Raw genomic sequence first — 23,154 nt, 5'->3', positions numbered from 1 at the left:
GAAAACCAGGTTGATGAGATGTGGTGAGATGCTTGACTGGCTAGATGGCAAAACCTGATGTGGTGAAGACTCAAATACTTGACTAGCGGCTTCTAGGAAGAGAACCAAAATACCTTGATGCAGACCAACAGACAGTGAGAACAGAGAGAGAGAGAGAGTACACAAGACACCGGACAGACGCTCACATGAGGAAAAACCATAACAGTGCTCCCACTGGGAGACCCGAGAGAAGCCGTAAACTAAAATGGAACTCTAAGTGTGTTTGACAAAAGACTGATCAAAACTCAAAATACATCCAGACGTCATCAGATGTCTGAGCAAATACCAAAAACATGCAAGAAAAGCTTCACCCCAGGCCATGACGACATTTAGAATTTCATCATGAAGAACCTCAAAGTCACAGAACTTTAGAATTGTTTGTCCAAACGCCTCATTTCAGTCTACAAAAGCTACAGCATATGAAACAAATGGGTTTAATGAATCCTGTATTTAATGAATCGTGTTTGACTCTTCGCGTTGTTTTGTGTCTCCTAGCAGTCTTATTTTCTGACTTCACATCTCCCCTTCTCCCTCCCTCCCCGTGGATATTTATGGCGTGGTATATGCCGTGCCGCGGTCGGAGGCCTTGCGCTGTAATGATGTGTGCACGCCGCAGGCCTCGTCCTCCTATTGCACCAGCAGACATCACAGATAATTATAGCATCACCACGGTCAAGATGTGGCCCTGCCACACTCGGTCAGAGTCAGCGTGATGAAAGAGAGGCGGCGCGGCGGGGGTGGGGGGTTAGTGTGCGTTTGTCCTGTAGGTGTGCGTGCACGTGCACGCTTACTTTAAACGGCTGCTTCTGAGCAACATTCCGTGAGTCAAGCAACACTAAGGGCTGGTGAGTCACTTTAAAGGTAGCATCAGACGCTAGTGACGTCACCCTGTGGCGTAATTTAACACCCTGTCGATAGGCAGGATGATCCCTGTTACAGCGCTGGCAACGGCTCATCACTCTACATTGCTTCTATAAAGGGAGGATGATGAAGTATAGTGACGCACTGGCATCATTATCCACATAACCTACGGTGCATTTATGGTCAGTGGTGTTCCTGGAGTCTGTTGGGGCCCAAGGCAAAAACTCACAGGGGGCCCTCCAGCAGCTCCAACACTTATAACCTTCACAGGTGTAGCGCTTGTCTTGTTAATGCCACCACTACAAGGCCTTTGAGTCTGTACCACTTTGTCACATGAATAAGTTGAATAAAGTTACCCTGTTTGCTTAGAATGGAGTCCAAAAACATTTAGAAATTATCTACTTGAAGTAAGAAATATTCAATATCTATTGATCAAGAAGAGTGAGTATGTTGGACAATAAGTAGATATGTTCTATTAATTCTACTGTGTAAGAAAATGAGCAGATATGTTACAGTATCGCAGATTTTTAAGAAAATAGTTAACTAAGGTTGTATTAATGAGTGCTGACATACAAAGCATCACACTTTACGATTGTCAACTAAATATCAGTTCAGGTGCTAAGAGCTGTTATCTTTGCAGGAGTCTTTTCAATGCAAAATTCTAACAAGGTGCTGGGAGGACTTTTGATCCCGTCGCTTCTCTAGCTACGCACCTGCACTATCTCTGTGAGCAGGTGTGAAACAGCCACAGCTGATGACGCACCGGTGCCTTTGGGCATGACACCCACTCATTTATCTGAACAATCACAGCGAGAGCAATGTGCACATTTCATCCTCATCTTCATGATATTTCTTGTTAATTATTGCCATGCTTGATCGTGACATGCTTCACATGCTTCCCACTCTGCATTTGTATGTATAGAGAAAGATGTATATTGAGGAAATGCTGGATATGATTCTTGCAACAGTAACTCATTAATAACCTCAACTTAAAATGCTTTGTTGTATAATTAGAATTTCTCAAATTCATAGCATATTTTTTACCTGCACCACTTACCATTGTCCTGCATTTTTCTCCTCCTCTTCCTCTTTTTTTTCTTCTTTCTTTTTTCACTCCCAGATTGATAAATTCATTTTCTTCTAGTGGCTTCTAAATCACTTTACAGTAGGAATGAGTAGACTCAGACTGCAAACTTTGTACATTGGCACTTTAAAATGTGTCACCCTTCAGGGGCCTCCTACTGGCCGGAAGTGTTTGCGCTTTTATTTATGGTAAATCAATATATAGTTTTTTTCACTTTTTTTTTTTTACTTCCTGAAAAACTATCCAGGGGCCACAACACTTCCAATTTAAGATAACGGCATAGCAGGGAAAAAAAATGCAAATGAATAAAATAAAAATCCTGTATCAATGCAACAAAATGTAGCTGCATCAAAAAAATCTTGCAAACTATAGTCCTGTTGTTGAATTGATGCAGGTGTTTTTTCTATTTGTAAGTGTTTTCTGCATTCTCAAACATCGTCCTAATTTGGAAGTATTGTGGCCTCTATTGGTCGCCGTGCAGATCAGATATTCCCAATTTAAAACCGATTACTTGATAATGAAAACAATTTTGTAGCTGCCCAAATTACAATGTTTCTTTTAGTGCAGCACATAGTTTGATTAGCACACCTCACTCACCTTCAACCTCTTATCCAAGATCAGGTCACGGGGGTTGGAGCCTATCCCAGCAGTCATAGGGCATGAGGCGGGGTATACCCTGGACAGCGCGCCAGTCTGTCGCAGGGTCACAGACAGACGACAAACACATTCACATCCGCACGCACGCACACCTACGGACAATTTAAAGTTTCCAATTCATCTAACCTGCATTTCGTTGGATGTGGGGGGAAGCCGGAGCACCCGGAGGGAACCCACGCAAACTCCAAACAGATGGGCCACAGGTGGGAATCGATCCCATGACCTTCTCACTGTGAGGCAACAGTGCTAACCACTAAGCCACTGTGCTCTATTTCCAAAAAGTACATTGTGCAATTTGAAAACATACAGCAACTAAAAATCTACATTCAGACTAATATTAAGATCTGGATTTTTTATTATTTTATTTTTATTTTTTTATTTTTTTTTTATTAATGATGATGATGATGATATGAGGTCATATGTATCACTTCTCCTACACCAAAAAACAACAGCAATAAATCCAGGATCAGGAGTCCGATGTTCAAATCCCTTCAAAAGTTTGAGCCAAACTTTTAGCCTAATCATGTGAAATGGTTACAACTTTTTCAGATCTTTTTTTTTTTTGTTGGCGGGGGGGGGGGGGGGGGGGGGGTGTTGGAGGGAGCAGGGGGCGATTAACAGGATAAAGAACAAATACTTTATTTACATTCTCCATCCAAACATTTTTCTTCAGCGCTGTGATGATAAATCACGTGGTCCGTGCTGTCGTCTGTTCGGTAACGGGGACATAATGAAGCTCCAAATGCAAAATCTGTGGCCAGCAGAGCAGAGCAGAACCTGACCCTGGACCCAGTCAGACTGAATGTATTTCACATCAATAAATACTTGTTTCCATGTAATTCATTCTGCCACGCTCACCCCCCCACCCCCACCCCGCCCACCTCCAGATTTAAGATTTAGGAGCGCCTTGCGACCCAAAATAAACCCTCCTGCCTTTGACCAGCGTTTCATTGTGCAGTTGTAGCACATCTTCAGTTCTGAACAACATGTCCTACTTGTAGACTGCTCACGTTTCCAAACACGTCGTTCCACTCCAGGCAGCTGCAGAGGACAGCAAAGGCCGTCCGGTTTCTCTGTAATCTCCTCCTATAACTGGGAGGGCAGAGACTCTGTAAGGGGGTAACGAGGCACCGGCCAGTGCAACCGGAGGGGGGTCGTACTCTGGTGCTGGTTCCAGACCGCTGAACTGGGAATCACAGTTAGGGAGGTCTCGCAGGAGAAGGACAAAGATGGGCTGAGGAAGATAACCGTCTGAGGCCCATAACCGTCTGAGGCCCAGCAGCCATCTTAATGTCTTTCTTCTTCTGGCTAATCATGTATTTCTTATTGGAGGAGAGGCCATGTTGGAGCTGTTTTGGCTTGTTGGGGCAGTTTTGAGGAGGTTCTCCAACTGTCTCATTGGGAAAACCTTGAGGAAAACATCAGAGAAGTAGCATTGTTGTGGATTTTTAAGGAATATACGGGAAGCATGTCACGGAAGGAGCCGCTCGATGCATGGAGCACTTTCAGAAGCACCGGGGAGGGTACTACTGAACCCAAAAGGAAGAAGCTAAGAGGTGAGTTTGAGCAGAATCAAATCATCTGCTTGATGTTGGAAATCCGGAGTAGGTTGTGGTCACTAATGGATTCTACAAAACTCCAACTACTCACAGATGATACTTTTTAACCAAGTGCAGAGTTTATTTGAAAGTACCAACATGTTTTTCTATTGTGCACATAACTGAGTAGATAATGAGTTGGCCTGCCAATATGTAGGCCTGAGTTTGAATCCCAATCATGCTACCTGACTGTGTCAAGACACGTGATCTACTTTGTCTCAGTCCACCCAGCTGTAAATGGGTGCAAGCTTTGGCTGTGGAAGTAGCCTGTTTTGGACGAGCTTCCCATCCAGGGGGGAGTTGTAGACTCTTATTTGCTTCACACTACGATATTTGGAGGTAAACGTGGACTCTAGCGGGTCTCTGGGGCCTAGGACTTGCATACAGCATGGGAATACTGTTTTCAGTCAGAACATTAAAGAAATGACATGAAACTAAAACCAGTTAACTCTTGGCTTAAATGCATCAATCTATTTGCCAGTGAGGTGTTCCTTCTGGAACCGTATGTCTCTTCATTTAACCAGGTGTCTGGATTATACAAAGACGTCATTTAAATTTCACGTCTTTGCTGTCTATCATGGGATATTTTTGACTGACGTGTTTAATCTAAATCAGTCTTTGTTTTTGACAAACTGATCATAATGTGACCCAGTGCTGGATTTGATCTAAACCAAACAGATCAGGTCTAGAAGCATGTATAGCTGTTGCTGCCACATCTACCATCTTACACAACTGCTTTAGATACCAACTGGCAATGACCCAGTAAGACCCGTGGTCCAGGTCCATCCCTTTCTCCTGAACAAGGAGACAACTCTTTTCGGGATCATGAAGGGTTATATTAAGAAACTGCTTCAGTGCTCTCCAAGGATTCTCTAGAAAGACCTAGGTGTCCTTACCAAAGATGAAGATGGAAAATAGCAGGATTCTGAAGACTCAGATATTCATACTTCTGCCAACATATCAGCATTGTCATACAGCTACACCTCGTAAGTCGAACGCTCACAGAGTGGAATGCCACTGCAGAGATAAATGCTTCTTTAAGTCTGGATTTGGTCTGGATGTTGGGAGAGTGTAGGTACACAGACCCACAACAGGGGGCGCAAATGAACGGACAATGGAGGAGGTCAAATAACAACACTTTACTGTTGTGAATGGGCACAACAAATACAACAGATTACAACAATAGACAAAAGCCAAATCACAAAAGGTGTCGTGTGGGCAGGCTCGAAGATAGGAGACGTCTGTCCAAAGCAGAACCGGAACCACACGATTTCCTCCGCCACCAGACCCCGGGAATACTGGAGCCGAGAAGGCCCGAACTCGCAGGTGGCCACTGCCTCCGCGTGTCGGACCTGGTACTGCTGGCGAGGAACAAAAAACAATTAAATGTGGGCGCGTTTGCACCCAGCAATCCGCACGGCAGGAAAACTACCTCCACCTCTCGTTGGAAAAGGAGTCGCACAAAAGTCACAAAAGATCACTGTCAAACAGTCAGCTGAGTACGTTACCTTCCAGGTAGAACGATATCTCGGCAAAGAGGTGGAGACGTCGTCCTGCTGTTGTACCCCTGCCGATCAGATGATTGGTAACAGCTGTTGCAGGTGATGCGTGACAGCTGTCACCCTGGCTGCTCCTGTGAGGCAGCTGCGCCCTCTGGTGCCTGGAGCCCGCACTCCAGACAGGGCGCCCTCTGGTGGTGGGCTAGTAGTACCTCCTCTTCTGGCGGCCCACACAACACTGGATCCAGGACACTTGTAAGCCTTTTGTTACCCCTCACTCAGCTTCTTGAGACATCCAATCAGGGTGTCCTGGTTAGTTTGTACTCTCAGTGAAGATCCACATCTAATAACTTGGTGGATTTTGGAAAAGCATTTAATGCAATGTTGTGCGTTTAATTAATTACAATACAATATTTAATTAAATACAATATTTAAGGTCATGGTTAACCTTACATGAGTATCCACTCTATACCGGAAACACGTGACCTCCACTCATGCAGCTCTCATAGCCAGATCAAAGGTGTGATGTTTTTTTTTTTTTTTTTTTACAGTTGGAGTTCACATTAATGTTGGTGGAGGTCACGTCTGTCTGAACTACAATGGTTCCACTTTCTCTATGCTGTGTAGTAACACTACATCTAACCTTAGTGGTTTTCCTGCATCACGTGACTCACGTAAGGCTAAAGCAGCTATCCTGGAGTCTGGTGATTCACGTAAGGCTAACCTTAGCAGGTATCCTGGAGTCTGGTGATTTATGTAAGGCTAACCTTAGCAGCCATTCTGGAGTCTGGTGATTCATGTAAGGCTAACCTTAGCAGCTATCCTGGAGTCTGGTGATTCAAGTAAGGCTAACCTTAGCAGCCATTCTGGAGTCTGGTGATTCATGTAAGGCTAACCTTAGCAGGTATCCTGGAGTCTGGTGACTCATGTAAGGCTAACCTTAGCAGCCATTCTGGAGTCTGGTGACTCACGTAAGGCTAACCTTAGCAGCTATCCTGGAGTCTGGTGATTTACGTAAGGCTAACCTTAGCAGCTATTCTGGAGTCCAGTGACTCACGTAAGGATAACCTTAGCAGGTATCCTGGAGTCTGGTGATTCACGTAAGTCTAACCTTAGCAGCTATCCTGGAGTCTAGTGACTCGGGTAAGGCTAACCTTAGCAGGTATCCTGGAGTCTGGTGATTCATGTAAGGCTAACCTTAGCAGCCATTCTGGAGTCTGGTGATTCACGTAAGGCTAACCTTAGCAGCTATCCTGGAGTCTGGTGACTCACGTAAGGCTAACTTTAGCAGCTATCCTGGAGTCTGGTGATTTACATAAGGCTAACCTTAGCAGTTATTCTGGAGTCCAGTGACTCACGTAAGGATAACCTTAGCAGGTATCCTGGAGTCTGGTGATTCACGTAAGGCTAACCTTAGCAGCCATTCTGGAGTCTGGTAATTCACGTAAGTCTAATCTTAGCAGCTATCCTGGAGTCTGGTGACTCAGGTAAGGCTAACCTTAGCAGCTATCCTGGAGTCTGGTGATTTACATAAGGCTAACCTTAGCAGCCATTCTGGAGTCTGGTGATTCACGTAAGGTTAACCTTAGCAGGTATCCTGGAGTCTGGGGATTCACATAAGGCTAACCTTAGCAGCCATTCTGGAGTCTGGTGATTCACATAAAGCTAACCTTAGCAGGTATCCTGGAGTCTGGTGATTCACGTAAGGCTAACCTTAGCAGCTATTCTGGAGTCTGGTGATTTACGTAAGGCTAACCTTAGCAGCTATTCTGGAGTCTGAAGATTTATGTAAGGCTAACTTTAGCAGCTATTCTGGAGTCCGGTGACTCATGTAAGGCTAACCTTAGCAGCTATCCTGGAGTCTGGTAATTCACGTAAGGCTAACCTTAGCAGCTATTCTGGAGTCTGGTGATTCACGTAAGCCTAACTTTAGCAGCTATCCTGGAGTCTGGTGATTCACATAAGGCTAACCTTAGCAGCTATACTGGAGTCTAGCAACTCACATAAGGCTAACCTTAGCAGATATCCTGGAGTCTGGTGATTTACATAAGGCTAACCTTAGCAGCCATTCTGGAGTCTGGTGACTCACGTAAGGCTAACCTTAGCAGCTATCCTGGAGTCTGGTGATTTACGTAAGGCTAACCTTAGCAGCTATCCTGGAGTCTGGTGATTTACGTAAGGCTAACCTTAGCAGCTATTCTGGAGTCCAGTGACTCACGTAAGGATAACCTTAGCAGCCATTCTGGAGTCTGGTGATTTACCTAATGTTAACCTTAGCAGGTATCCTGGAGTCTGGTGATTCACGTAAGGCTAACCTTAGCAGCCATTCTGGAGTATGAAGATTTATGTAAGGCTAACCTTAGCAGCTATTCTGGAGTCCAGTGACTCATGTAAGGCTAACCTTAGCAGGTATCCTGGAGTCTGGTGATTCACATAAGTCTAACCTTAGCAGCTATCCTGGAGTCTAGTGACTCGGGTAAGGCTAACCTTAGCAGCCATTCTGGAGTCTGGTGATTCACGTAAGGTTAACCTTAGCAGATATCTTGGAGTCTGGGGATTCACATAAGGCTAACCTTAGCAGCCATTCTGGAGTCTGGTGATTCACATAAAGCTAACCGTAGCAGGTATCCTGGAGTCTGGTGATTCACGTAAGGCTAACCTTAGCAGGTATCCTGGAGTCTGGTGATTCACGTAAGGCTAACCTTAGCAGCTATTCTGGAGTCTGGTGATTTACGTAAGGCTAACCTTAGCAGCTATTCTGGAGTCTGAAGATTTATGTAAGGCTAACCTTAGCAGCTATTCTGGAGTCCAGTGACTCATGTAAGGCTAACCTTAGCAGGTATCCTGGAGTCTGGTGATTCACATAAGTCTAACCTTAGCAGCTATCCTGGAGTCTAGTGACTCGGGTAAGGCTAACCTTAGCAGCTATCCTGGAGTCTGGTGATTTACATAAGGCTAACCTTAGCAGCCATTCTGGAGTCTGGTGATTCACGTAAGGTTAACCTTAGCAGATATCTTGGAGTCTGGGGATTCACATAAGGCTAACCTTAGCAGCCATTCTGGAGTCTGGTGATTCACATAAAGCTAACCGTAGCAGGTATCCTGGAGTCTGGTGATTCACGTAAGGCTAACCTTAGCAGGTATCCTGGAGTCTGGTGATTCACGTAAGGCTAACCTTAGCAGCCATTCTGGAGTCTGGTAATTCACGTAAGTCTAATCTTAGCAGCTATCCTGGAGTCTGGTGACTCAGGTAAGGCTAACCTTAGCAGCTATCCTGGAGTCTGGTGATTCACGTAAGGCTAACCTTAGCAGCTATTCTGGAGTCTGGTGATTTACGTAAGGCTAACCTTAGCAGCTATTCTGGAGTCTGAAGATTTATGTAAGGCTAACCTTAGCAGCTATTCTGGAGTCCAGTGACTCATGTAAGGCTAAACCTTAGCAGCTATCCTGGAGTCTGGTGATTTACATAAGGCTAACCTTAGCAGCCATTCTGGAGTCTGGTGACTCACGTAAGGCTAACCTTAGCAGCTATCCTGGAGTCTGGTGATTTACGTAAGGCTAACCTTAGCAGCTATCCTGGAGTCTGGTGATTTACGTAAGGATAACCTTAGCAGGTATCCTGGAGTCTGGTGATTCACGTAAGGCTAACCTTAGCAGCCATTCTGGAGTCTGGTAATTCACGTAAGTCTAACCTTAGCAGCTATCCTGGAGTCTGGTGACTCAGGTAAGGCTAACCTTAGCAGCTATCCTGGAGTCTGGTGATTTATATAATGCTAACCTTAGCAACCATTCTGGAGTCTGGTGATTCACGTAAGGTTAACCTTAGCAGGTATCCTGGAGTCTGGTGATTCACATAAGGCTAACCTTAGCAGCCATTCTGGAGTCTGGTGATTCACATAAAGCTAACCTTAGCAGCTATCCTGGAGTCTGGTGATTCACGTAAGGCTAACCTTAGCAGCTATTCTGGAGTCTGGTGATTCATGTAAGGCTAACCTTAGCAGGTATCCTGGAGTCTGGTGACTCATGTAAGGCTAACCTTAGCAGCCATTCTGGAGTCTGGTGACTCACGTAAGGCTAACCTTAGCAGGTATCCTGGAGTCTGGTGACTCACGTAAGGCTAACCTTAGCAGCTATCCTGGAGTCTGGTGATTTACGTAAGGCTAACCTTAGCAGCTATTCTGGAGTCCAGTGACTCACGTAAGGATAACCTTAGCAGGTATCCTGGAGTCTGGTGATTCACGTAAGTCTAACCTTAGCAGCTATCCTGGAGTCTAGTGACTCGGGTAAGGCTAACCTTAGCAGGTATCCTGGAGTCTGGTGATTCACGTAAGGCTAACCTTAGCAGCCATTCTGGAGTCTGGTGATTCACGTAAGGCTAACCTTAGCAGCTATCCTGGAGTCTGGTGACTCACGTAAGGCTAACTTTAGCAGCTATCCTGGAGTCTGGTGATTTACATAAGGCTAACCTTAGCAGTTATTCTGGAGTCCAGTGACTCACGTAAGGATAACCTTAGCAGGTATCCTGGAGTCTGGTGATTCACGTAAGGCTAACCTTAGCAGCCATTCTGGAGTCTGGTAATTCACGTAAGTCTAATCTTAGCAGCTATCCTGGAGTCTGGTGACTCAGGTAAGGCTAACCTTAGCAGCTATCCTGGAGTCTGGTGATTTACATAAGGCTAACCTTAGCAGCCATTCTGGAGTCTGGTGATTCACGTAAGGTTAACCTTAGCAGGTATCCTGGAGTCTGGGGATTCACATAAGGCTAACCTTAGCAGCCATTCTGGAGTCTGGTGATTCACATAAAGCTAACCTTAGCAGGTATCCTGGAGTCTGGTGATTCACGTAAGGCTAACCTTAGCAGCTATTCTGGAGTCTGGTGATTTACGTAAGGCTAACCTTAGCAGCTATTCTGGAGTCTGAAGATTTATGTAAGGCTAACTTTAGCAGCTATTCTGGAGTCCAGTGACTCATGTAAGGCTAACCTTAGCAGCTATCCTGGAGTCTGGTAATTCACGTAAGGCTAACCTTAGCAGCTATTCTGGAGTCTGGTGATTCACGTAAGCCTAACTTTAGCAGCTATCCTGGAGTCTGGTGATTCACATAAGGCTAACCTTAGCAGCTATACTGGAGTCTAGCAACTCACATAAGGCTAACCTTAGCAGATATCCTGGAGTCTGGTGATTTACATAAGGCTAACCTTAGCAGCCATTCTGGAGTCTGGTGACTCACGTAAGGCTAACCTTAGCAGCTATCCTGGAGTCTGGTGATTTACGTAAGGCTAACCTTAGCAGCTATCCTGGAGTCTGGTGATTTACGTAAGGCTAACCTTAGCAGCTATTCTGGAGTCCAGTGACTCACGTAAGGATAACCTTAGCAGCCATTCTGGAGTCTGGTGATTTACCTAATGTTAACCTTAGCAGGTATCCTGGAGTCTGGTGATTCACGTAAGGCTAACCTTAGCAGCCATTCTGGAGTATGAAGATTTATGTAAGGCTAACCTTAGCAGCTATTCTGGAGTCCAGTGACTCATGTAAGGCTAACCTTAGCAGGTATCCTGGAGTCTGGTGATTCACATAAGTCTAACCTTAGCAGCTATCCTGGAGTCTAGTGACTCGGGTAAGGCTAACCTTAGCAGCCATTCTGGAGTCTGGTGATTCACGTAAGGTTAACCTTAGCAGATATCTTGGAGTCTGGGGATTCACATAAGGCTAACCTTAGCAGCCATTCTGGAGTCTGGTGATTCACATAAAGCTAACCGTAGCAGGTATCCTGGAGTCTGGTGATTCACGTAAGGCTAACCTTAGCAGGTATCCTGGAGTCTGGTGATTCACGTAAGGCTAACCTTAGCAGGTATCCTGGAGTCTGGTGATTCACATAAAGCTAACCGTAGCAGCCATTCTGGAGTCTGGTGATTCACGTAAGGCTAACCTTAGCAGGTATCCTGGAGTCTGGTGATTCACGTAAGGCTAACCTTAGCAGCTATTCTGGAGTCTGGTGATTTACGTAAGGCTAACCTTAGCAGCTATTCTGGAGTCTGAAGATTTATGTAAGGCTAACCTTAGCAGCTATTCTGGAGTCCAGTGACTCATGTAAGGCTAACCTTAGCAGGTATCCTGGAGTCTGGTGATTCACATAAGTCTAACCTTAGCAGCTATCCTGGAGTCTAGTGACTCGGGTAAGGCTAACCTTAGCAGCTATCCTGGAGTCTGGTGATTTACATAAGGCTAACCTTAGCAGCCATTCTGGAGTCTGGTGATTCACGTAAGGTTAACCTTAGCAGATATCTTGGAGTCTGGGGATTCACGTAAGGCTAACCTTAGCAGCCATTCTGGAGTCTGGTGATTCACATAAAGCTAACCGTAGCAGGTATCCTGGAGTCTGGTGATTCACGTAAGGCTAACCTTAGCAGGTATCCTGGAGTCTGGTGATTCACGTAAGGCTAACCTTAGCAGCCATTCTGGAGTCTGGTAATTCACGTAAGTCTAATCTTAGCAGCTATCCTGGAGTCTGGTGATTCACGTAAGGCTAACGTTAGCAGCTATTCTGGAGTCTGGTGATTTACGTAAGGCTAACCTTAGCAGCTATTCTGGAGTCTGAAGATTTATGTAAGGCTAACCTTAGCAGCTATTCTGGAGTCCAGTGACTCATGTAAGGCTAACCTTAGCAGCTATCCTGGAGTCTGGTGATTCACGTAAGGCTAACCTTAGCAGCTATTCTGGAGTCTGGTGATTCACGTAAGCCTAACTTTAGCAGCTATCCTGGAGTCTGGTGATTCACATAAGGCTAACCTTAGCAGCTATCCTGGAGTCTAGCAACTCACATAAGGCTAACCTTAGCAGCTATCCTGGAGTCTGGTGATTTACATAAGGCTAACCTTAGCAGCCATTCTGGAGTCTGGTGACTCACGTAAGGCTAACCTTAGCAGCTATCCTGGAGTCTGGTGATTTACGTAAGGCTAACCTTAGCAGGTATCCTGGAGTCTGGTGATTCACGTAAGGCTAACCTTAGCAGCCATTCTGGAGTCTGGTAATTCACGTAAGTCTAACCTTAGCAGCTATCCTGGAGTCTGGTGACTCAGGTAAGGCTAACCTTAGCAGCTATCCTGGAGTCTGGTGATTTATATAATGCTAACCTTAGCAGCCATTCTGGAGTCTGGTGATTCACGTAAGGTTAACCTTAGCAGGTATCCTGGAGTCTGGTGATTCACATAAGGCTAACCTTAGCAGCCATTCTGGAGTCTGGTGATTCACATAAAGCTAACCTTAGCAGCTATCCTGGAGTCTGGTGATTCACGTAAGGCTAACCTTAGCAGCTATTCTGGAGTCTGGTGATTTACATAAGGCTAACCTTAGCAGCTATTCTGGAGTCTGAAGATTTATGTAAGGCTAACCTTAGCAGCTCTCCTGGAGTCCAGTGACTCACGTAAGGCTAACCTTAGCAGCTATCCTGGAGTCTGGTGATTTACATAAGGCTAACCTTAGCAGCCATTCTGGAGTCTGGTGATTCACATAAGGTTAACCTTAGCAGCTATCCTGGAGTCTGGGGATTCACGTAAGGCTAACCTTAGCTGCCAGTCTGGAGTCTGGGGATTCACGTAAAGCTAACCTTAGCAGGTATCCTGGAGTCTGGTGATTCACGTAAGGCTAACCTTAGCAGCCATTCTGGAGTCTGGTGATTCACGTAAGGCTAACCTTAGCAGGTATCCTGGAGTCTGGTGACTCACGTAAGGCTAACCTTAGCAGCTATCCTGGAGTCTGGTGATTTTGCATAAGGCTAACCTTAGCAGCTATTCTGGAGTCCAGTGACTCATGTAAGGATAACCTTAGCAGGTATCCTGGAGTCTGGTGATTCACGTAAAGCTAACCTTAGCAGCCATTCTGGAGTCTGGTACTTCACGTAAGTCTAACCTTAGCACCTATCCTGGAGTCTGGTGACTCAGGTAAGGCTAACCTTAGCAGCTATCCCGGAGTCTGGTGATTTACATAAGGCTAACCTTAGCAGCCATTCTGGAGTCTGGTGATTCATGTAAGGTTAACCTTAGCAGGTATCCTGGAGTCTGGGGATTCACATAAGGCTAACCTTAGCAGCCATTCTGGAGTCTGGTGATTCACATAAAGCTAACCTTAGCAGCCATCCTGGAGTCTGGTGATTCACGTAAGGCTAACCTTAGCAGCTATTCTGGAGTCTGGTGATTTACGTAAGGCTAACCTTAGCAGCTATTCTGGAGTCTGAAGATTTATGTAAGGCTAACCTTAGCAGCTCTCCTCGAGTCCAGTGACTCACGTAAGGCTAACCTTAGCAGCTATTCTGGAGTCTGAAGATTTACATAAGGCTAACCTTAGCAGCTATTCTGGAGTCCAGTGACTCATGTAAGGCTAACCTTAGCAGCTATCCTGGAGTCTGGTGATTCACGTAAGGCTAACCTTAGCAGCTATTCTGGAGTCTGGTGATTCACGTAAGCCTAACCTTAGCAGCTATCCTGGAGTCTGGCAACTCACATAAGGCTAACCTTAGCAGCTATTCTGGAGACTGGTGATTTACATAAGGCTAACCTTAGCAGCTATCCTGGAGTCTAGTGACTCACGTAAGGCTAACCTTAGCAGCTATCCTGGAGTCTGGTGATTTACGTAAGGCTAACCTTAGCAGCTATTCTGGAGACCAGTGACTCACGTAAGGATAACCTTAGCAGCCATTCTGGAGTCTGGTGATTTACCTAATGTTAACCTTAGCAGGTATCCTGGAGTCTGGTGATTCACATAAGGCTAACATTAGCAGCCATTCTGGAGTCTGGTGATTCACGTAAGGCTAACCTTAGCAGCTATTCTGGAGTCTGGTGATTTACGTAAGGCTAACCTTAGCAGCTATTCTGGAGTCTGAAGATTTACGTAAGGCTAACCTTAGCAGCTATCCTGGAGTCTGGTGATTCACGTAAGGCTAACCTTAGCAGCTATTCTGGAGTCTGGCAACTCACATAAGGCTAACCTTAGCAGCTATCCTGCAGTCTAATGATTCACGTAAGGCTAACCTTAGTGGTTATCCTAAGGAGAACCACTGCCAGAATGTAATTGTCATCATTAAAACAAATAATTTATAGTTGAAAATAACAAAAATAACACTATACTATCATATCAGTTGGATGCTTTGAAAAGCATGGATTGTGATTGAAATACAGGGATCTTTTGATTCCTGTTGGAATCAGCGTGCTAAAATAAAAAAGATTTAATTTTTCTGACTAAACATGCACCAGCTGGGCTTCAACCCTTTCTGCACCACGTCTGTGATTACAGATCTAATTTCTGCTCCGCCGCCTCTTTATGGCTCACGTCTTGTCTGGGCTGTGATGGTCGTACAGCAGCATACTGGATCTCCAGACGACTGATAAGTTCACATTCTCTAAAGATCAGTGGTGTCAAAAGTACACACATTTGTTACTTAAGTAGAAGTATAGACACTGCAGTTTAAAAACACTCTGGTAAAAGTTGAAGTATCAACTTGACGTCTTTACTCAAGTAAAAGTGAAAAAGTATGTGCTCCAAAACCTACTTAAAGTATAAAAGTATAAAGTAACCTTTAAAAAAAAAAAAAAAAAGTATATGCCACTATATGAATTGAAAGCTTAATTTAAAAACCGATTCATTCTACATGTGGCCCAAGACCCAAAACCCAAAATTACCCCCCAACACCACCTACACGTAAATGTTTCAATTCTAGAAGCTCTGAAATGCAATCTGGGACTATTCCAGACAATAAACTGCAGTGAGTGCAGCATCCATTTAGTGAAGGAAAAAACAAAACAACAACAACAAAAAAAAACACAACTTTCCTTATTCAAATTAATTCCAGGATGCAGCAGTTTCCTAGTTTGGCAGATAGTTCTGGAGAAAATCACTGAAGAAATTAACAAATTGAAAATATGGTTTGACTGAAACAAACTGCTATTGGTTCACGGTTCACAGCAAAGCCGTGCTGCAGAAAAGTTGATTACAGGCGCACATGACGTGAAATATATATATAAACATTAAACTGAAGCCAAGAGTAACGAGGCTGTTTGTTTTAAAAATGTAAGGAATAGAAAGTACAGATACTTGTGTGAAAATGTAATGAGTAGAAGTCAGAAGTAGGCAGAAAAATAAGTAATGGAGTAAAGTATAGATACCTAAAAAGTGTACTTAAGTACAGTAATGAAGTATTTGTACTTTGTTACTTGACACCTCTGTTAAGATGATCCTAAAGTGGATTAAATCGCATCATAATTAGGTTCTGTGTCCGTGCAGGACAGCTGTGAGGCAATGTTTGAGGGTTGGACGAAAGCTGTGTTTCTGGTGTTTGGTTTGGCAGTGGGTGTGTTTGTGTTCCATCCCACCAGTACACAGTTACTCACAGGAACCCGTGGGGATTTGGTGTGGATTAGGTGGTAGGATTGGGTTCCAGTGTGACCATGCAGGATTTCCAACCATGTGATCTGATTCAACGTCCTGTTAGTCTCTGAAGGGCTTTGGATGATGCATGAAGAAGTTTTAATTAACGCGGGAAAAAATGTTTTATATATAAAGATGCTGCAGAATAAATTTTAAACTTCTGTACAGACGAAATGTACCACCAATCAAGCTAAATGAGTTGGGAAGATCATCATTCCGTGTTCAGGTCCCAACATCCTGGAATGAATTGCAAAACCTGTTTAAAAATAACGCAATACTAAAATACCCTCGGCCGTATGAGCATTGTGCTCTTTATAATTTGCAGTTTTTTAATTGATTATGAAGATCCTATTGTCTTACATACACTTTCTACATGTTCAGTAAAGCCCATCTATAAATCAATCAATTAAGAACAATATTTATGTTATAACAGCGTCTGCAGGAGGTCTTGCGTGTACGCAAACATGAGCTTTTGACAAGAGCTTAAGTTGTGCAAATCAAGGAATATTTGTAGATCACCCTATGTGCATTTGCAGGTGTTATTGAGACAAATTTAACTCCACAGGAAGTTAGCTTTGCACTAGACAACGTGAGTGTGCACACTAATGTCCACAAAATGTCTTGTAAATGAGGTGCTATCAGGTTACAAAACCAGCATTTTTAGTTTTAGAAGTGTTTATTTCTCGCTATCTTTTACAAAATATATGACAAAGAGGATATATTTACACACAAACGAAACAGAGTTCTTCAGCTGAGAGTGCAGCACGCTCCCAGCGCCGATCGACATGCTCAGACCCCGCTGAAACTGTTGTATGGCTGGGGGGCCTGGCTGCCTTTTTGTTTCTGTCTTTTGTTTTTCCTTCCAGGTGGCTTGCATTTGGGACTGAGTGGCTGTGTTGCTGAGGTTATCAGGACCTCACCCTGATCACCTGCGGCTCGTCAGGACTCACAGCTGAGGTGCATCTATATGGATTGGAACATGGTGGCATTTAAGACTGGAGTATACAGTGTGTATTTGCCAGAGACTCGACCTTGTGACCAGACGGGTGAGATCGTCGTCTCGGGAGCCATCTCATCATCAGTGGATGCAGAGAACGTCCAGGGTTTGATGCACGGTCTGTGAAAGAGGAGGGGGTGAGGTCTCACGCTCGTCAGCACACTTCCTGAGGTACGTTAGATTTTGTGATTAACATTTATACAGTCAGTAAATGTGGTGTCCCTCACACCTTTATTATATTGAGCTGTATGTTAGTCATGTATCGGCTTCCACTGCAGTGGAGTTTTGTGAACTGGATGTTCCATGCCTGCAGGTTGGGAAGCTGATTAGTAATCAAGCCAGGAAGTGTTTGCTGTTTGTACACCTTTAAGTGTTCTCTCTGTGTGTAGAGTGTGGACTCACATAATGGTTCCTTCTTTCACAGGACTCGGTTTGTTGCGGCCACCTGGGGGGTGTCGGCGGGGTCCTTGGGTCCGAACAGCTTCTGGCTCCGGACCGTTAGCGCTGCTGGGAGCGCACCACGCCAGACCGCACTTTCTGTTATTTTGTATCACTGTTATGTATTAAATTCAGTTAGCCTTTGTTACCGTGCTCTGCTTATTTCATTACTGGGTCCTTTCAAACGCTGGTCGGTTCTCCGAGCTGCGTCCGACACATAACAGAAACAACCAGATCATTCCAATGTGAAGGCTTTGTTGATCTGGGACCTCGTCTGACTTTCACAAAAAGGCAGGAGACGTGGACATCAGCACTTTTTCGGCACATTCCACTGTTTACAGGAGTTTTTTTCATGGAAAGAAAAGCGGAGGGACGCGCCACGGAGCCGTTCATTACGCGGGACAAAACCACCTCCGTGTTGGTCTCACAAGACGGCTTTCAGGTGGATTTCAGATGGATTCCGGTTGCTTTTCAGTCGTGTGATTATCCGATTGTGATTGTGCATGAGCTGGACATGCCCCAACATGTCCTGGAAGGCTTCATCACGGCGTTGCTTTGCGCCATGCGGCTCCACCGCGACGCGCGGAACTCCTCCGCACGTCTGTCTTAATCTGTTGAAAAAGTGCTGATGTCCACGTCTTTTCACAATTCCTGTGCTAGTCAGATGACATACCGGATCAAGACAGCGTCCAGTTAGAAATGAATGGCACATTCCACTTTTACAGGAGTTTTTGTCATGGAAAGAGGAGCGGCTCCGCATAGCGCAAAGCAACGCCGTGATGAAGCCTCACAGGACATGTTGGGGCATGTCCAGCTCATGCACAATCACAATTGGATAATCACACGACTGAAAGCAACCGGAATCCATCTGAAATCCACCTGAAATCCGTCTTGTGAGACCAACACGGAGGTGGTTTTGTCCCGCGTAATGAACGGCTCCGTGGCGCGTCCCTCTGCTTTTCTTTCCATGAAAAAAACTCCTGTAACAGTGGAATGTGCCGAAAAAGTGCTGATGTCCACGTCTCCTGCCTTTTTGTGAAAGTCAGACGAGGTCCCGGATCAACAAAGCCTTCACGTTGGAAATTATCTGGTTGTTTCAGCGGGGTCTGAGCATGTCGATCGGCGCTGGGAGTGCGCCGCGCTCTCAACAGTTGTGGGCCGTCCTTAAAGCGGCAGTAACACTCCTTAATCTGTATAATCCCCATAAAATCATCCCTGAAAGCCATATTAATTTTCCGAACAGTGTCCACCTGGAGGTATCTCACAGTTTCTGGAAAAAAATTGATGCAGCAAAGCTCCAAATCATTCAGACATTTATTCGCAATAAAAATCCGACGAGAGGGGTGGACCACTGCTCACACAAAGCCTGCTCACAGGCGAATGACGCAACCGACAGGCGTGAAAAAACTCACGCATGCGCACGAAGGTTCAAGCTTGGCTGATGCAATCACACGTTATTCAAATCCATATGGTTTTTGAAAAAAATAAAAAGGTCCGATACTTTTCTCACAGACCTCGTATATGACAAAGAGGATATATTTACACCCTTACGAAACAGAGTTCTTCAGATAGCAACTAGCCTGTGACGTCACCATGCTAACATCCACGAAATGTCTTGTAAATGAGGTGCTATCAGGTTACAAAAATAGCATTTTCAGTTTTAGAAGTGTTTATTTCTTGCTAGATTTTACAAAAATATGACAAAGAGAATATATTTACACACTTACGAAACAGAGTTCTTCAGCTAGCAACTAGACGTCACCATGCTAACATCCACGAAATGTCTTGTAAATAAGTTCAGAAGTGTTGTTAGGTTCCAAAAATGACATTTTCAGTTTTAAAAGTGTTTATTTCTCGCGAGCTTTTACATAATACGAGGTCTGTCAATAAAGTATCATACCTTTTTATTTTTTTCAAAAACTATATGGATTTCATTCATATGTTTTTACGTCAGACAAGCTTGAACCCTCGTGCGCATGCGTGAGTTTTTCCACGCCTGTCGGTGACGTCATTCGCCTGTGAGCACGCCTTGTGGAAGGAGTGGTCCCGCCCCCTCGTCGGATTTTCATTCTCAGCAAACAGCTGAGCTACTGCCGCTTTGTTCCATGAAATTTTTTTCAGGAGCTCTGCCAGACAACCAGCTGGAAACCATTTCGAAGATTCGGTTGTTTTTCGGTGAAAATTTTACGGGCTTCACAGAGATTAAGGACTGTTACTACAGCTTTAAGGACGGCCCACAATGGCCCATGGCGCGCCGCGCTCCAAGCTGCGACGACGAGGCAGAAAACGCCAGATCATTTCTAAGCTGATGGCTCTGTGGATACGAGACCGTCGTGTGCACTTTCTCTGGTTATCACAAGAGCTGGACATCAACCATTTTCCGGCAGATTTCACAAGAGATTTTGTCATGGAAAGCCGCGCGGAGGCTTCGTGTGTAACGACCGATTCGCTGTTTGAGCGAGACAAAGGAACACCTCCGTTTCGGCGTGTCATGGGACAAGTTAGGACATGCCCAGCTCTCCACAATTTCTTTGATACTTACTGGACTGGTAAGCATTGAAAGCCAAGATAGGCATGTCCTAACTTGTCCATCAGCTCTGTACTATCAATTAGTACATTCAGAACAGCGGTTATGAACATTCATGCTCCTGGTTCTAACTGTTTTAATTGATTTTTACATGCTGAATTTGGTCTTTCTATGGTTTATTGTTCAATATATTATGATGGTCTTGCTTTTTTTGGTTTGTTGCGGACAAGATACCTTAGTCAGTACTGGACTGATTCCTCAAATTGTTGGAGGGAGATGGCCCATGGGTTGGGAAAGAATTGATGAAGGTACATACTCTTTTGTAACTGTGAGATCTCTGGATTGCAACTGTGTCAGTCTGATCAATTAGTATATAAATAATGAATGTTAATGAGTTTAATGGTACAAATATTTCATGAGGTGAAATATTCAATTCAATTCATTCATCTTATCTAGCGCCAAATCACAGCAGAATAAATAAGTTAAAAGTTTTAAAAAGCACAATGAAAAGAATAAAAAAGTAAAAACATAGTAACACAATATCCAATATGCTAGCCATACGAAAGAGAAAACAAGTGCGTCTTAAGTCTGGACTTGAAAGTATCCACAGTATCTGACTGCTTTATTGACAGGGAGATGAGTCCACAGAACAGGGGCACGATAAGAGACTGTTATGTCCGCAGACTTTTTATTCAACCTAGGGATACAAAGTAGTCCTTCATCCTGCAAACACAAGGCCTGGGCCAGTACGTAGGGTTTAACTAGATCAGCTAAGTAGGGAGGTGCCAGTCTGTGAACAATTTTATAGGCTAGTAGCAAACCTTAAAATCTGATCTCACTGGGACAGGAAGCCAGTGAAGAGATGCCAAAATGGGTGTAATGTGGTCAAACTTTCTGCTTTGTGTCAAAAGTCTGGCAGCAACATTTTGAACCAATTGGAGAGCCCTAATGCTGGACTGCGGCAAACCAGAAAATAGAACATTGGAGTAGTCCAATCAAGAATAGATAAACGCATGGATCAGGGTCTCAGCATCAGTCATAGACAGGATGGGACAAATCTTCACTGTACGAGGTCTGTCCGTAAAGTATAGGTCCTTTTTATTTTTTTCAAAAACTATATGGATTTCATTCATATGTTTTTACGTCAGACATGCTTGAACCCTCGTGCGCATGCGTGAGTTTTTCCACGCCTGTCGGTGACGTCATTCACCTGTGAGCACTCCTTGTGGGAGGAGTCGTCCAGCCCCTCGTCGGAATTTCTTTGTCTGAGAAGTTGCTGAGAGACTGGCGCTTTGTTTGATCAAAATTTTTTCTAAACCTGTGAGACACATCGAAGTGGACATGGTTCGAAAAATTAAGCTGGTCTTCAGTGAAAATTTTAACAGCTGATGAGAGATTTTGAGGTGATACTGTCGCTTTAAGGACTTTTCATGGTGCGAGACGTCGCGCAGCGCTCTCAGGCGGCGTCATCAGCCTGTTTCAAGCTTAAAACCTCCACATTTCAGGCTCTATTGATCCAGGACGTCGTGAGAGAACAGAGAAGTTTCAGAAGAAGTCGGTTTCAGCATTTTATCCGGATATTCCACTGTTAAAGGAGATTTTTTTAATGAAAGACGTGCGGGCGGATTGCAGCGTCGGCTCGCAGCCACCGCGACGCTCCGCCACAGGAAAAACACCTCTGTTGGAAGCCTTGAGGACACGTTGGAACATCTCCAGCTGATAAACAATTTCTCATATACTCACTCCACTGAAAGCCATCAAAAGCCAACTGGATTTTACAAATGGTTATCAACACGGAGGTGTTTTTCCTGTGCCGCCGCGCCGCGTCGGCTGCGTCCCGACGCGCGGACCCGTCCGCACGGACCCATCCGCACGTCTTTCATTAAAAAAATCTCCTTTAACAGTGGAATATCCGGATAAAATGCTGAAACCGACTTCTTCTGAAACTTCTCTGTTCTCTCACGATGTCCTGGATCAATAGAGCCTGAAATGTGGAGGTTTTAAGCTTGAAACAGGCTGATGACGCTGCCTGAGAGCGCAGCGCGACGTCTCGCACCGTGAAAAGTCCTTAAAGCGACAGAATCACCTCAAAATCTCTCATCAGCTGTTAAAATTTTCACTGAAAACCAGCTTAATTTTTCGAACCATGTCCACTTCGATGTGTCTCACAGGTTTAGAAAAAATTTTGATCAAACAAAGCGCCAGTCTCTCAGCAACTTCTCAGACAAAGGAATTCCGACGAGGGGCTGGATGACTCCTCCCACAAGGAGTGCTCACAGGCGAATGACGTCACCGACAGGCATGGAAAAACTCACGCATGCGCACGAGGGTGCAAGCATGTCTGACGTAAAAACATATGAATGAAATCCATATAGTTTTTGAAAAAAATAAAAAGGACCTATACTTTACGGACAGCCCTCGTATTTCATTCGGCGCAAGAGTGGACCACGGGTCCTAAAAGAGTTTTGTTGGCATAGGATCAAATAAGCAGGTTGTGCTTTTTGTAGATGTTACGGGTTTCGTTAGCACGCCTAGTGAGATACTATCAAATTCTGTAAATCTAGGTAACACCTCAGTGGTAGTACCCACCTCAATAGCAGGATGTAGTGGCTGGGTTAAGGCATGCTGGAATATGCTCAATCTAATGTCTTCTATTTTCTTCTCAAAGTAATCCAAGAAGTCCTGTGCTGAAAAGGGATAGGTGGTTACAGGTGGTTGTCCATGAATAAGTATTGCCACCGTGTCAAACAAGAACTTTGAGTTATGCTTGTTTTTGTTGATCAAATCAGAGTAGTAGGTCCACTTTGTAGCCAGTAGTGTATCCTTATAGTCTAAGATAGCATCACGCCATGCAAGGTGGAATGCTCCTAATTTTGAACTACGCCATTTCCATTCTAGACCTCTAGCCTTATGCTTGAGGTCATGCAAGTAGCCATTGAACCAAGGTGACTGTGTTTGGGGGGGTGGTTTTAACAAAGGTGGTGCAATCATGTCGAGTGTAGTTTTGAGGACTGAGTTTAAATTATCCACAAGACT

At 44.5% G+C, this 23,154-nt stretch overlaps 1 protein-coding gene across 1 annotated transcript in view; it reads left to right on the top strand.

The window, feature by feature from the left end:
• The first annotated feature begins 3,800 nt into the window (after positions 1–3,800).
• The window catches only part of LOC117517238 (striated muscle preferentially expressed protein kinase-like), a 142,136-nt gene continuing 122,782 nt past the window's right edge, over positions 3,801–23,154 (top strand). Inside the window, exon 1 of the mRNA XM_034178198.1 lies at positions 3,801–4,197. Coding sequence (XP_034034089.1) covers positions 4,110–4,197 — 88 coding nt within the window. The 5' untranslated portion in view covers positions 3,801–4,109. The remainder of the gene's footprint in view (positions 4,198–23,154) is intronic.

This window comes from Thalassophryne amazonica, chromosome 1 (genome assembly GCF_902500255.1).
Source record: "Thalassophryne amazonica chromosome 1, fThaAma1.1, whole genome shotgun sequence".
Classification (NCBI taxonomy): Eukaryota; Metazoa; Chordata; class Actinopteri; order Batrachoidiformes; family Batrachoididae; genus Thalassophryne; species Thalassophryne amazonica.
Note: the sequence above shows the minus strand (reverse complement) of the source record. Positions and strands in the feature narration are given on the sequence as shown.